The following is a 13,049-nucleotide window of genomic DNA, read 5'->3' as shown; positions in this document are numbered from 1 at the left end:
TGTAATGATCCCAAGCTTATTACACATATAAATGTCACAATTAATCTATGTTAAGAATAATTTTATAAATTTCTAAAATTAAAACGTATGAATTAATTATTAGATGGTAAAAGACCACTCCACTAAACTTGTTTAAAATGGGCATCTTTGAGCGGTCCATAGTATTTATTTTGGTAAATAACCTAAATTTATAATTTCAATTTGTTCCTTTACGCTTTAATATAATTAAGGTCTTATATTCAAAAAAATATCTAGTTATTACATAGACAAGAGAAATAATACTATTATTACTTAAAATGAGCGTGATTTTCCAAATTATTTATTTAAATGAGCGGATTTTTTTCCTAAATTCGTTCCAATCTGTGTTTTAATTTTGGAGACAAAAGTAATTTCAACAAGAAAATATTGAAGTAATTAATTGTTGGAACAATAAAAAAAGAAAAATAGCAATCGTCGACGGTGGGAGAGAGAAGACTGATTTGGGTTTTTTTTCCCTATTTTGTGCAATTTGGAGACAATTGAGAGAGAAGCATCGATAAGTGGAGGGCCAACATATTAAGAAAAGAGAAAATGAGAGTTGGGCTGAAGTTGGGGGCCTCTATTATCTTGGGAGATTTGGGCTTATGAACAACTAGTGTTGGGCTGCTCTAATTAAGCTACTTAAGCCAGGTTAAGTGTTTTGGGCCAGCGAGTATAATCAAAGTCACGGGCCAAAATAAATCGAAGAGGGAGAAGAGCAGTTGGGCTGGATGGAATTAATTTATAAGGAAGTTTGGGTTGTAAATTAATTTGGTTTTGAGCTGTAATTCTAATTAAGTTCTTAGGGCATCCGCAGTGGTGCGGATGTCCCGGCGGAATTCCCCGCAGAATTCCCAAAAACACCTTCTGCCACGTCATAAGGACTTCTCACTGCACTGCCACGTCATACGGACTTCCCACTGCACAGTGGCGGACTTCCCCTGCGGAATTCCAGACGGAATTCCCATATTCAAAAAAATCACCAATTCACAAATTAAACAATTTTCGGAAGTAAACAATTTACGTAATTAAAATTTTGACGAAAATAAGGAAAAAATTCCATTAAAATAAGAAAAGTACATTTCACCAAATAAAAAAAAATACAGTTCAATAATTAAAAACTACATCAACGACGACCCATACACTGCCACACTTCTTCAATAATATCGTTCTGGAGTCGAACGTGGGCTTGTTTTTTGCGCATGTCGGCAAATGCACGGACTCGATCGACGTTGTCATGGGGAATCCCCATGCGTACATTGCTAGTGGTCACGCCGTGGCTTGGACCCGCAGCATCAGCATCAGCATCATCATCATCATTGGCACAATCGGTCAGTGCTGGACCTTCATCTTCGACGATTATGTTGTGCATGATAATATATGCGTACATGATGTCAGCGATGCTGTCAACGTACCACAGCCGTGATGGACCCTTCACTGCCGCCCATCGAGCCTGGAGCACACCATTTCCCGCTCCACATCCTTGTGCGCTACCTCCTGACGTTGCGCAAAGTATACCTTCTTCGCATCCGTTGGGCATCTGATCGTCTTTACAAAGACGGGCCACATCGGGTATATCCCCTCCTCCAAATAATAGTCCATGTTGTGCTTGTTGCCGTTGGCGACGAAGTTGACGGTAGGACCGACTCCCATGCACTGGTCGTTAAAAAGGGGCGACGACTGGAGGACGTTGATGTCGTTGTTCGACCCGGCTACTCCAAAATAGGCATGCCATATCCACAACCGGTAGTCAGCTACCGCTTCAAGGATCATCATGGGATTCTTGGCCTTGAAACCCGTAGTGTACATCCCTTTCCATGCAGCAGGGCAGTTCTTCCATTCCCAGTGCATACAATCTTTGCTGCCCAACATCCCCGGGAAGCCGTGCTGAGACCCGTGCATATCCAGCAGAGCCTGACAATCTTCGGGGGTAGGCTTCCGAAGATACCTATCCCCGAATATCTCCCTAATGCCCTGACAAAAATACTTCAGGCAGTCGCGGCGATGTGGAGGTACTCGTCGAACATGTCTGCCGCATTTCCGTACGCCAACTGCCTGAGTGCGGCAGTGCACTTCTGAATCGGCGTGTGGCCGGGTTTACCCTATGCATCCTCCCGCACCCTGAAATACCTGTATCGACGCTCCAAAGCGCCAACGATACGCATAAACAGAGGCCGCTGTATCCTAAACCGTCGCCGGAATAGAGTCTTCCCAAACCGTGGCACGGCGCAAAGTAGTCCTCGTACAACCGACGGTGGGCAGCGAGGTGGTCGCGGGGTACTATAGTGCGACGATGGATGGGTCGAGGCACCGCCGGCGCCGAGGCCTCTTGTTCCTCCCTCGCCGCGGCCTCCCGTACACGTGCCCAAATCGGAGCCATTACGTCTTCATGATGGCTACTACCACTACCACTACCGCTACTACTACCAGCCATTACAATTATATAAAAGAAGTTTAAAGAGAGAGAAACTTGTTCAAACAAGTGGTGTGAAATGAAACGAAGTTCAACGAGCGGTATATATAGACATTACAAAAAAACGAAATAAAGCGGAATTCCGCGGGAGTCGACGCAATGGCGGACGTCCCCGCAGAATTCCGCTTAACGCCACGGACCTGCAACGTCCTCAGGCGAATTCCGTATCCGTGGCGGGTATGCCTAATGGCGGACGTCCGCGACGGAATTCCGGGACGTCCGTGGGAATTCTGCGCGGAAGTCCGCCATTGCGGATGCTATTAGGCCATGATTAATTAAGGACATGCATTCCTATAAGTATATGAATTTCTCGAGTCTTATTAGTACGTTATTTGCTTTGAAAGGCAATCTCTGCAAGTTAAAGGAGGAGTGAGGAATATTCAAGTCAAAGAGTTTTAAGCGAATGAGGTAAACTTTCTATTAAAATTACAGTTTCTACGAAAGTATTTTATCGGCTTTCTACTTAAGATATGATGTTACGTGCGAGCTTCCTATTTATTGTGCAATTTTATGAAAAGTGCTATTTACATAAAGTGAATGTTATGTGATTTATATTATATGAATTTATGTGTTGCTTTACGGGTGCTCATGAACTGTTAGCCTTTGTCAATTTTGTGTTCAGCTTTTGATAAAACAAAAATGAGTTTTGTTTCAAATATGTTTATGAGAAAAATGAAGTTTTGAAAGTTATGTCAAAGCCATATTTAGGGGTGAGCAAAAAATTCAGAAACTGAATATCCGAACCGAACCAAATCAAAATTTTAAAATTCGGTTTGGTTTTTTCGGTTTTTCGATTAGGTTCGGTTTTGAAAATACAAAAATTTTGGTTTTTTGATTCGGTTTGGTTCGGGCTGAAAAAAAAAACAAAAAGCCGAATTACTATATTTTAAATAATATTATATATATATATATATTCTATTAATTTAATATATTATATTATATAATATATATATATATATATATATATTTTCTTTTAATATATTCTACTATATAATAGTATATATTAATTTTATATTATATATATTCTATTAGTATATATAAAATAAATAAATAAATATAATATATATATATGTTTTTTTTTTCAATTTTTCGGGTTTTTTGGTTTGTTCGGTTTTGTTCGATTTTCAGTTTTTCGATTTCGGTTTTTTGGTTTTTCGGGTTCGGTTCGGTTTGGGTTTTGAACTAAATTCGATTTTTTTAGTTTTGGTTCGGTTTGGGGAAAAAACCGAACCGAAACCAGAATGCTCACCCCTAGCCATATTTTGTTTTGAACTTTGTCTATCTGTTTGTCTAGCAAGGGCAACATCCCTACTAGACCAGCTCAGTTTTAGTTGAATTTGAGTTTGTAAGTGGGATGAGCTCATACATTCCGGTTCACCAGGAGTTAGTTCAGTTTTATTGAATTCGGGTTTGTAAGTGGGATGAGCCCATACATTCCGGTTCATTAGGAGTTAGTTCAGATACTGCATATGTTCCAGGATAATAGGTCGACGGATCGCTTTTGATAAAGAAAAAGAAAAATGATTTTGTGTTCTCGGATCTTTTACTTAAAACCCCAAGTTCGCTCAGGAGCAGTGGCTTCACAAAACCAGTTTTCAGTAAAATATATTTCGGCACGTGTCCACTGAGTACACCAAGTACCCAACCTTGCATATGTTTTAAAAATGTGCAGGTTGAGCAGTGATGAAGGCGGGCTATGTTGAGCACAAACAATGAAGATCCTTCGATAGCATAGTACTTAGATGCGTCGTGTCTCCATACACGATGTCATTCGCTCTTGACTCTTGACTCTTCCGCCACTTTGGTAGCGTTGCCCAGCTGGACCTCAATCTCACGATCATGTAACCGTCTTGTCAACTGCATTAAGTCAGGATCAAAACAAATATGATCAGTAGCTCCAGTGTCAATAACCCAAGTATGAGTAGATGTCGAAGCCAAACATGACTCGACCACTAGAGCTTGGTGCATAACTGTAGTCTTGCCCTTTTTTAGGACAGTCTGGCTTCCAATGCCCTTTCTCTCTACACTTGAAGCACTTTCCTGTAGGCTTCTTGTTAGCCTTTTTCTTCTTCTTTCCCTTAGCATTCTTAGCTGCAACAAGGTTCAGTGTTTTCTTCTTTCCTACACCATGCTTAGAGCTAGAGGAATGAGGTGCCAAACTCAGCATAGCTACCTTAGCTTGAACCATGAGGTCCTCCACCGACTGAAGTTCAGTCAACAACTCTGCCAAAGTGTAATGCCTTTTGTTCATCTCAAACTTGAGCTTGAACTGCTGGAAGCTGGGGGATGACTCTGAATGATGATAGTAACCTGGGACTCAGGATCGATCGTCCCTCCTAAAACCTCAATCTGGTTGAGGTGGCTCATCATCTCGAGGACATGGTCCCGCACAGATGTGTCTTCCTTCATTGTTTTCGTCATGATACTCCGAAAGGCTTGAGACTTAGCCTCTCGATTCTGAGTACCAAAAAGATTTGTGAGATTTTGCATAATCTCGGCGGCAGTCGCCATGGCAGAATGCTGATGCTTGAGTACTGAAGACATAGATGTCAATATGTAGCACTTAGCCATCTCATTCGCCTTATGCCACCGTTTATGCGCATCTCGAACGGCTGCTGCGGCATTTGCAGCCGGGACAGGAGGCTGTGGAGTAGTGAACACAAATCCGTACTCTTCAGCTGTGAGAACGATGTCCAAATTTTGTTTCCATTCTATGTAATTTTGGCCCTCGAGTTTGTTTTCATTAAGGATTGCAGAAATAGGATTGAATGACATCTTGACGGTTTAAGTTGCACTACAAAAACAGAATATTTATACCTTTTGTCATAAACTTATATAAGAATATTGATTAGATTAACCATAAAACTTTTCAAAATCTTACAACTGTAAAATTAAAATTTTGTACCCTCCATAAGAGGTCAATACGCATTAAAATTTTAGCAATTTTACTGGTCACAACACCGACGAATAATCCAGATACCACATAATGGCATGGCCGCCTAATGTTTCCTAAGCACGACCATCAGATTTAGCATTAGAGAATTTTATTTCTACAACACACTCCCATAACAATGCTCATGCGCTAATAACAAAATCAAGCTATCTTATAAATTCTAATTGAACATCTGAAACTCGTAGTTCCCTAGGATTATTGTCCCCACATAATGGGTGTCGATAATATTAGGAACCACTTTCTAGTTCATTCTATTTATTATGTGAGAAGTCCACCCTCATGAACTTACTGTTTCGTAGGATTATTGTCCCCACTTAATGGGTGGCGATAATATTAGAAATCAGCTTCACAAAATTTGGTAGACCAACCGATGGAGACCATATACAAACTTTAAGTTCGTAATTATAGCTTAGATATTTCGGTTATGGTTTTTCATTAATTATCCTTAGCCTTAAGGCAGAATAAGGCTTAATTAAATTCTGTTGGTATTTAATTCACTAGATAGTTAAAACTTTTATAGACTTTAGTATCTTATTTAAGGAAGTATATTAATATGCTAAAAATTAATTCTCATTCATGTCTTCTATAAGATGTTTCTAAAATAAATTGAATTATTTATATCTTGGACGGACATGAAAAATTAAATTTATATTAATTCCTTGTTCAAGATTAGGAAGAGAATAATTATATTATTTAATGTAGTCTTATATATCTATTCTTAATAGAATTCTAGATATACAATATTTAGGAAACTATTAATTATTCTTGTCCATATCATCTAGGATTAAATAGAATATATTTATTTCCATAGATATAGTCAATAATTAAAATATTCCTAAAATCTAGGGAAATATTCCCAAAATATTTTATTACTATTAAATAATATTATTTTAAATCATATCTTTTAATTAAGGAATTAAATAATCATTAAAAGATTCCATCATCGTTATCTCGTCGATCGAGGTTCGCACGAACGATGAACGACGAACAACCGAAGAGTTCATCACCGGAATCCGATGCACACACGACTCTCGGCCATCGGTACGCGTGATGCGTGCCTGATTCTCGGCCAGTTGCCACACCAGGCGTCGAGCCTCGGTGTTGGAGCTTCTGGCCAACAGCTCGCTCACACGCGCAGCTGCTCTCGGTCCCGACTCCGGCTGCTCCCACTGCTCCAGCCGACGTCGCGCGATGAGGCGCGTCGTTATCGGCAAGCTGCTGGAGCCCCGACTCGATCTTCCGCCGTTTAGGGTTATTGACTTCCAGTGGTGACCTCGCGCTGCTCTCGGACGAGCAGTCGTGTCTCCTCCAGCTCCCACTATCGCACGCAGCTGCCGGAGACACTAGGGTTTCGGGGTCTAGCGCACAAGCCCTCGCTCGTTCGCACGCCGCCGCTTGATCGCCTCCCTTGCTCCTACTACATCGACATCCCTATTCTCGATCGCACGTAGCGCGATCCGTCTCAGCGCAAGCGCCGATGGATCGCACGACTTGTACGGTTGATTTATTCAAGTTCTTTGATTCGATAGTTCTTGGGTTCATTATGCATATTAAATAACAAATAAAACAAGAACATGCTTCGAAATCAAAGAACATGTGTAATATTCGTTTTTATTAATTAAATCAAAAAGATAAAAAAAAACTACCATTTAGGGTTTTGGATGAAAATGTCAATATAGTGTTTCGAAAATATCAACACAACGCTTTGAGAATGTCAACACAATGCTTTGAGAATGTCAACACAATGCTTTGAGAATGTTAACAAATTGCTTATATTGACATTCTACAAGTATTATATTGACATATTTTATATATTATGTTGACATTTGTTGATGTACGAAAAAATTGAAAATTTTTATAAAAAATTCAAATTTTGACATCGGAACATATGCAAGTGAGCTCTCGTTAGAATCTTTATGAAATTATCTTTAATTTGATATATGTTGTGCGAAAAAATAATTTAAATCGAGAAAGTTATATGCGTTTTAAAGTTATGAGATATTTTTCAAAAGTTAGTTACAACTAATTTATTCCAAATTGACCTTAATATCCTTATTGACGTTTTTTTTAATCGTATTGACATTCCGAAGCTAATGATCTAGGCCCTTAATTTGAATATCTAATGACTATTATTTAGTTGTAGTTAGCAATTAAATATTGAGTTAGCAATATAACACTCTCCTAGAGAAAAATGTGTCATATAGTACCGAATATATGTACTACTTATATTAAAAATTCAATTATATATAGGTTTTTATTACACTTTCATATATACGAGTTATAAAACTTACAGGAGGAGCTATGGCCGGTTTGGATAAAGACATTCTGCTTCATAAACCGCAGCAAAAAAAGTTGTTTCAAATTGGCTCTATATATATCACCCCTCATCAAAACCAACTCTCTTCAATTCCATTTCAATATATTTTTCCTCTAAAAGATATGGGTCAAGCCAAAGCCTTGCGTTTGGTCTTTGGAGTTCTTGGTAACATTTATTTCTTCTGATGAATTTCTGTTTTTTGTTTTTTGGAAATGCTATTGGTTTGTTCTTTTTTCTCTCTCCATTGTGAGCACTAAATTCTCATCACATTTTTCTTTATTTATTATGAATTATTATATTGTGTTAGTAAATTTTGGGGAAATTACTATCAATGTAGGGTTACTTTCAAGAGGATCATCGTGAACAAATCAACTAAGCAATTCTCAGGCATTCCATATGTTATGACATTGCTCAATTGTTTACTTGCTACTTGGTATGTAGTAGTAGTAGTAATTTTTATTTAATTTTTAATTCCAATTTTTACTAAAATAATGCATATTACTTACCATTTTCTTTGAATTCTCTATTTTTGAGTTATATAGGAAATTAATTGTGAAATGTACAATAATGCAGGTATGGGTTGCCTTTCATATCACCAAACAACTACTCCCTCCGTTTCTTCATAGTTGAGTCATTTTTTTCATTTCGGGAAGTTTCTTCATAATTGAGTCATTTCCATATAGAGTAATTATTTTCTCTATTCCTTTACTCTCTCTTACTTTTTTCTCTCTACTTTATTCATTTTCTACTTTATTCTCTCAATCTTTTTCTCTCTCTTACTTATTTTATCTATTTATTCAACACACTCAACATCTCTTTCTTAAACTGCGTACCGAAAAGTTTCGCCTCAACTATGATGAAACGGAGGGAGTACTTGTTTTCAGCATTAAATGGGACAGGAGTAGTTTTTTAGTCAGTTTATGTCCTAACATTTCTTGTATATGCTCCTAAGAAGGAGAAAGGAAGAATCATGGCTCTTCTCTTTGTAATTCTTGCTATATTTTCCACTGTTGCTTTGGTCTCTATTTTTGCCCTCAAACAGGAGAAGAAAAGGCAGTTTATTTGTGGTTTAGCTGCCACTATTTTCTCCATCATAATGTATGCTTCTCCTCTCTCAATCATGGTATGTATCATCCCTCTCTCTTTTAATTAAATTCAACATTTTTCTTCTTCATATAATTGGATTAATGAAATTGTTTTGGATGAGCAGCATATGGTAATCAAAACCAAGAGTGTAGAGTATATGCCATTTCTCTTGTCACTGTTTGTCTTCCTAGGTGGTACTTTATGGTTCATTTATGGCCTCATTGGTAACGACAAATTTGTACATTTTCATTTCCTTTTCTAAGAATATTTACATGTTTAAACATGGTGAAATTAGTCATTAGTTAAAAGTGTAGGGCCCACAATTGCTTTTGAATCCGGTTTGTTTTTATTTGAGTTTTTTTTCCCCTATCATTTCTCCCCTTGTAAACCTAAAACCGGTGATTCTGATTTAACCATACATAATCACTTAAAATTATATGCTACCAATGGACTGAATATATAAATAATATAATTGTGAAGTGGGTTTGGCGTGGCTTGGGCCATTGGGCCACAATTTCTCAAGCAATTGAACCGAAAAATAAGTTTGATTAAACAATTTGAGGTCGGGTCGAGCTAGCCCAAATTTGTTCCCAATCCGGTTCAAAAGCCCATTTCCTCGACCGGCTTAAAGTTTCTTTCGTGCCACTTTTGATAGCTCTAATATACATTATTTTAGTTAAGTACTTACAAATTTTCAAAAATAAATGTTCATGCTGGTGCAATTTAGTTGAACATAAATATTTTGCAGATTTCTAATGGATTTGGGTGTTTTTTGGGAGCAATGCAATTGACTTTGTATGCCATCTACCGCAAGAGCAAAGATGAAGCCAAGAAGCCCACAATCGATGGGAATTTAGAAATGGGCCTTGCAAATTCTCACCAGCCCAAGCAGCCAGCCTTAACATTTCATTAAAAAGAAAAAAAACAGGGGATGAGAAAAAGAAAAATCCCCACTTATTATCTTAGAAATTATAGGATGTTTAATTAGTATGAGTTTCTCATTGGTAGTAATGAATGTAACAGTTTCATACCAATTTGAGTTAACAAGTGTACTCTTCTTAACCATATTAGAGGACTTTATTTGTATCTTGGTTTCAAAATATGTAAATCCACCGCTATTTAATATTTATATGTATGGTGATGATCACAAGCTTATTACACATTTAGGTTTCATAGATAATCAACATTACGAATAATTTTATAAAATTCTAAAATTATATACCGTACGAATTAATTATTAGATGGTAAAACTTATATAGCCATAAAAGGCTACTAAACTTGTTCAAAATGGGCCGCTTTGAATAGGCCTTATAGATGCGGTCCATTAGAAGTTTATAGGATTATTTAATTTGGTAAATAACCTAAATTTATAATTACAATTTGTTACTTTATGCTTTGATTATGGTCTTATGTTGAAAAATAATACTCCCTCTGCCTCATATTACTTGCACTTTCCTATTTTGATTCGTCCCAAACTACTTACACTATTTATTTTTTAAGTAAGAATTTGAGTATTTAGTTACTATATTAGAATTAATTAAGTGTTCTCTTATTAAGTGAACTCTCATTACATTTAAATACTACTCCCTCCGTATTAAAAAAATAGAAACATTTGAAACGGCATGAATTTTAATGCACAATTGGTAAAATAAGTGAGAAGAATTGGTAAAGTAAGAGACAGAAAAAGAAAAATGAGTAAAGTAAGAGAGGGGAAGAGAAAAAGTAGTGAAAGTAGAGTTAGTGGATTGTGGGATCTATGTCCTAAAATAGAAAGATTCTAAAGTTTCTATTTTTAAGGAACGTCCCAAAATAGAAATAATTGCTATTTCTAAAAACGGAGGGAGTAATTTAATATACTAAAATATCAATTTCAAAATTTGTGTAAGTCTGTCGACAAAAGTAACTCAACAAGAAAATATTGAAGTAATTAATTGTTGGAACAATAAAAAGAGAAAAATAGCAATCGTTGGAAGGAAATGGTACATTGCATTTGCATATATGAAAAGAAAGTAAAACGGTCCCGGCGGAGTTAATCTCACCGCTGCAATAAATATGGTGGTTACCTAAACCCCAAGGCAACATTATTTAATTATTTATTTGGTACTTCACTTTTGTTAAACTGACTAGTGATAAGCATATTAGTTATGTATCTAACAATATATATGTCACAATACAATAATGGACTTCTATAAATATATTTTTCTACAATAAGATAGCATTTTTAATGAAGGTTGAAGTGATGCTTAAATCTTATAAAATTATTCTTTACATTAAAAATTTAGCGATGCATGGCTAAATCGGAACCATCGGTTTAGCCTGCAATTTTGTTAGAAGTCGAAAAAAATAGGGAAAATCCAGAGAAAATCGGGGAAGAAAAAACTTGTAAAAATATTGTGAATAAACCATCAATTTTGAATCGAAATCGGATTCAGCGCTTTGAAACCGGCAAGAGTTAAGAACTCGGGTTATTAATAAATGAGGTTGGCCATATATACGTTGCTCCCACTTCTATTCTACATATGATATTTGTGATGGATAGAACCACTTACAACAAACGTTAATTTGTATTTATTAAAATAGATTACTTATTCAATACAAATCATCTTCATTTTCGGTATCCCAATTAAAACAAAGGGACACAAACGAAAGTATCACAAATAATAAAAAATTGAGATGTAGTGGACAAATGATTTAAGAACACTATTCCTTGCGTCCTAAACTTTGTGTATTTTAGAAAAATTTCCAACGAAAGTACTTGTGTTTGTAATTTTATTTCCTTATAAGACGAGTTTGTTGTAGTGAATGAACGAAATCTGTACGTACAGTCGGAACTGTTGAATGAGTGATCGACAACGGTTCAAAAGGCCGAATATACTAGAATTTTCCGGTACTCGTGGACAGGGACGGAGATAGCGTTGGCCAAGCCACCGCTCGAGCGGGGCTTGGCCTGAGCCGAACTCATTACCCAGCCATGACTACCCTGTTCAGATGTCGTGTCTGTTATATTGAGAAATTTAATATTCATGAAAGACTTAATTTTTGTTGTATTTTAAGAAGAGAGAATGAGTAAATTGCATCGACAAAGAAGAAAGAAGAAGAAAAACAATCGCAGATGGGAGTAGACTTTCACAAGGAGGAAGAAGATGATACGGCGGCGCGTGTTTATTAGGTTTAGATCAATTGGGCCTTTTTAGATGGGTTTTGATTAATTTGGTCAAATGACCCCGATTTAAATTGATTTAGTTTATTAACCCATTACTATTTAAAGAGTTAATAAACAAGTTTGGTCACTGAGATATACTAATTAATTTATTTTATTTAAATAAACGTATCATGTAATTAAACGACTCCATTAAATTTTTTCTGTATTAGATTTAATTGGATTCATTTAAATTATAGTATGATATACTTTAAACAAAAGAATTATAATATATTATATGTATATAAATAACTTACTTGAAATACATAAAATCAAATTAAATGAGAAATAACAAAATTATAACAATTTAGATTAGTTTTGATTCTAATACCTCTTTTTATAAAAGTATTTCAAGCTAAATACTTCATTTAACTTAATGTTTTATTTCCCTACATCATGCTTGTTTTCAGATTTCAAACAATTTTAATTTTTAAATTTGATATCATATTTTTTTGTTTTATTTAATTTTTAAAAGAACAACGACTCATATTAAATAAATTGATTACATCTCTCTTTTTTCTTATATTATAAATTACTTCTTCAATATTATTATTATTTTAATTATTTAAATATTATTATAATTTTATTAAATTTCAGCACTGGCTAATTTGTATTTTTGGTTCCGTCCCTGCTCGTGGACGATGGCGCCATCTTATTTTGGCCTACTAATTTAATATTGTATGTACAATAATGCATATATATCAAGGAGCAAGTAAAGAAAATTTCAAACAAAATTTCACATAAAATTTGAAGTGTCGTCATTGCAATTCTCACGTGATTGATATTGCAACTTATTGATACCTAAATTATTCACTCACCATCATCAATTCATCATATCATCGATCTATCATAAATGTTTGTTACAATCTGCGGCTGAGTTGCTGAGTATATCTCTCCTTCTCTACACACAAATACTAATTTCTGCATGAGAGGTTCGATAAGGACCATGTAAACAAGCCCTTATCTTAACGGCAATGTAATGTATGCGTTGAAAACCTTGATT

At 35.8% G+C, this 13,049-nt stretch overlaps 1 protein-coding gene and 1 long non-coding RNA gene across 2 annotated transcripts; both read left to right on the top strand.

The window, feature by feature from the left end:
* The first annotated feature begins 7,835 nt into the window (after nucleotides 1-7,835).
* On the top strand, nucleotides 7,836-8,414 carry LOC121778843. The gene is made up of 3 exons (XR_006045736.1): nucleotides 7,836-7,926; nucleotides 8,099-8,194; nucleotides 8,335-8,414. It is a non-coding gene; the product is annotated as an uncharacterized LOC121778843 (long non-coding RNA).
* Nucleotides 8,415-8,535: 121 nt separating this feature from the next.
* Nucleotides 8,536-9,902, top strand: LOC121778842 (bidirectional sugar transporter SWEET1-like). The gene is made up of 2 exons (XM_042176243.1): nucleotides 8,536-8,884; nucleotides 9,596-9,902. Exons 1-2 carry the CDS (start codon nucleotides 8,732-8,734, stop codon nucleotides 9,758-9,760), a joined length of 318 nt encoding a protein of 105 aa, XP_042032177.1. The 5' UTR covers nucleotides 8,536-8,731; the 3' UTR covers nucleotides 9,761-9,902.
* The last annotated feature ends 3,147 nt before the right edge of the window (nucleotides 9,903-13,049 follow it).

This window comes from Salvia splendens, chromosome 19 (genome assembly GCF_004379255.2).
Source record: "Salvia splendens isolate huo1 chromosome 19, SspV2, whole genome shotgun sequence".
NCBI classification, from domain to species: Eukaryota; Viridiplantae; Streptophyta; class Magnoliopsida; order Lamiales; family Lamiaceae; genus Salvia; species Salvia splendens.
This window is presented reverse-complemented; position numbering and strand designations above follow the sequence as displayed.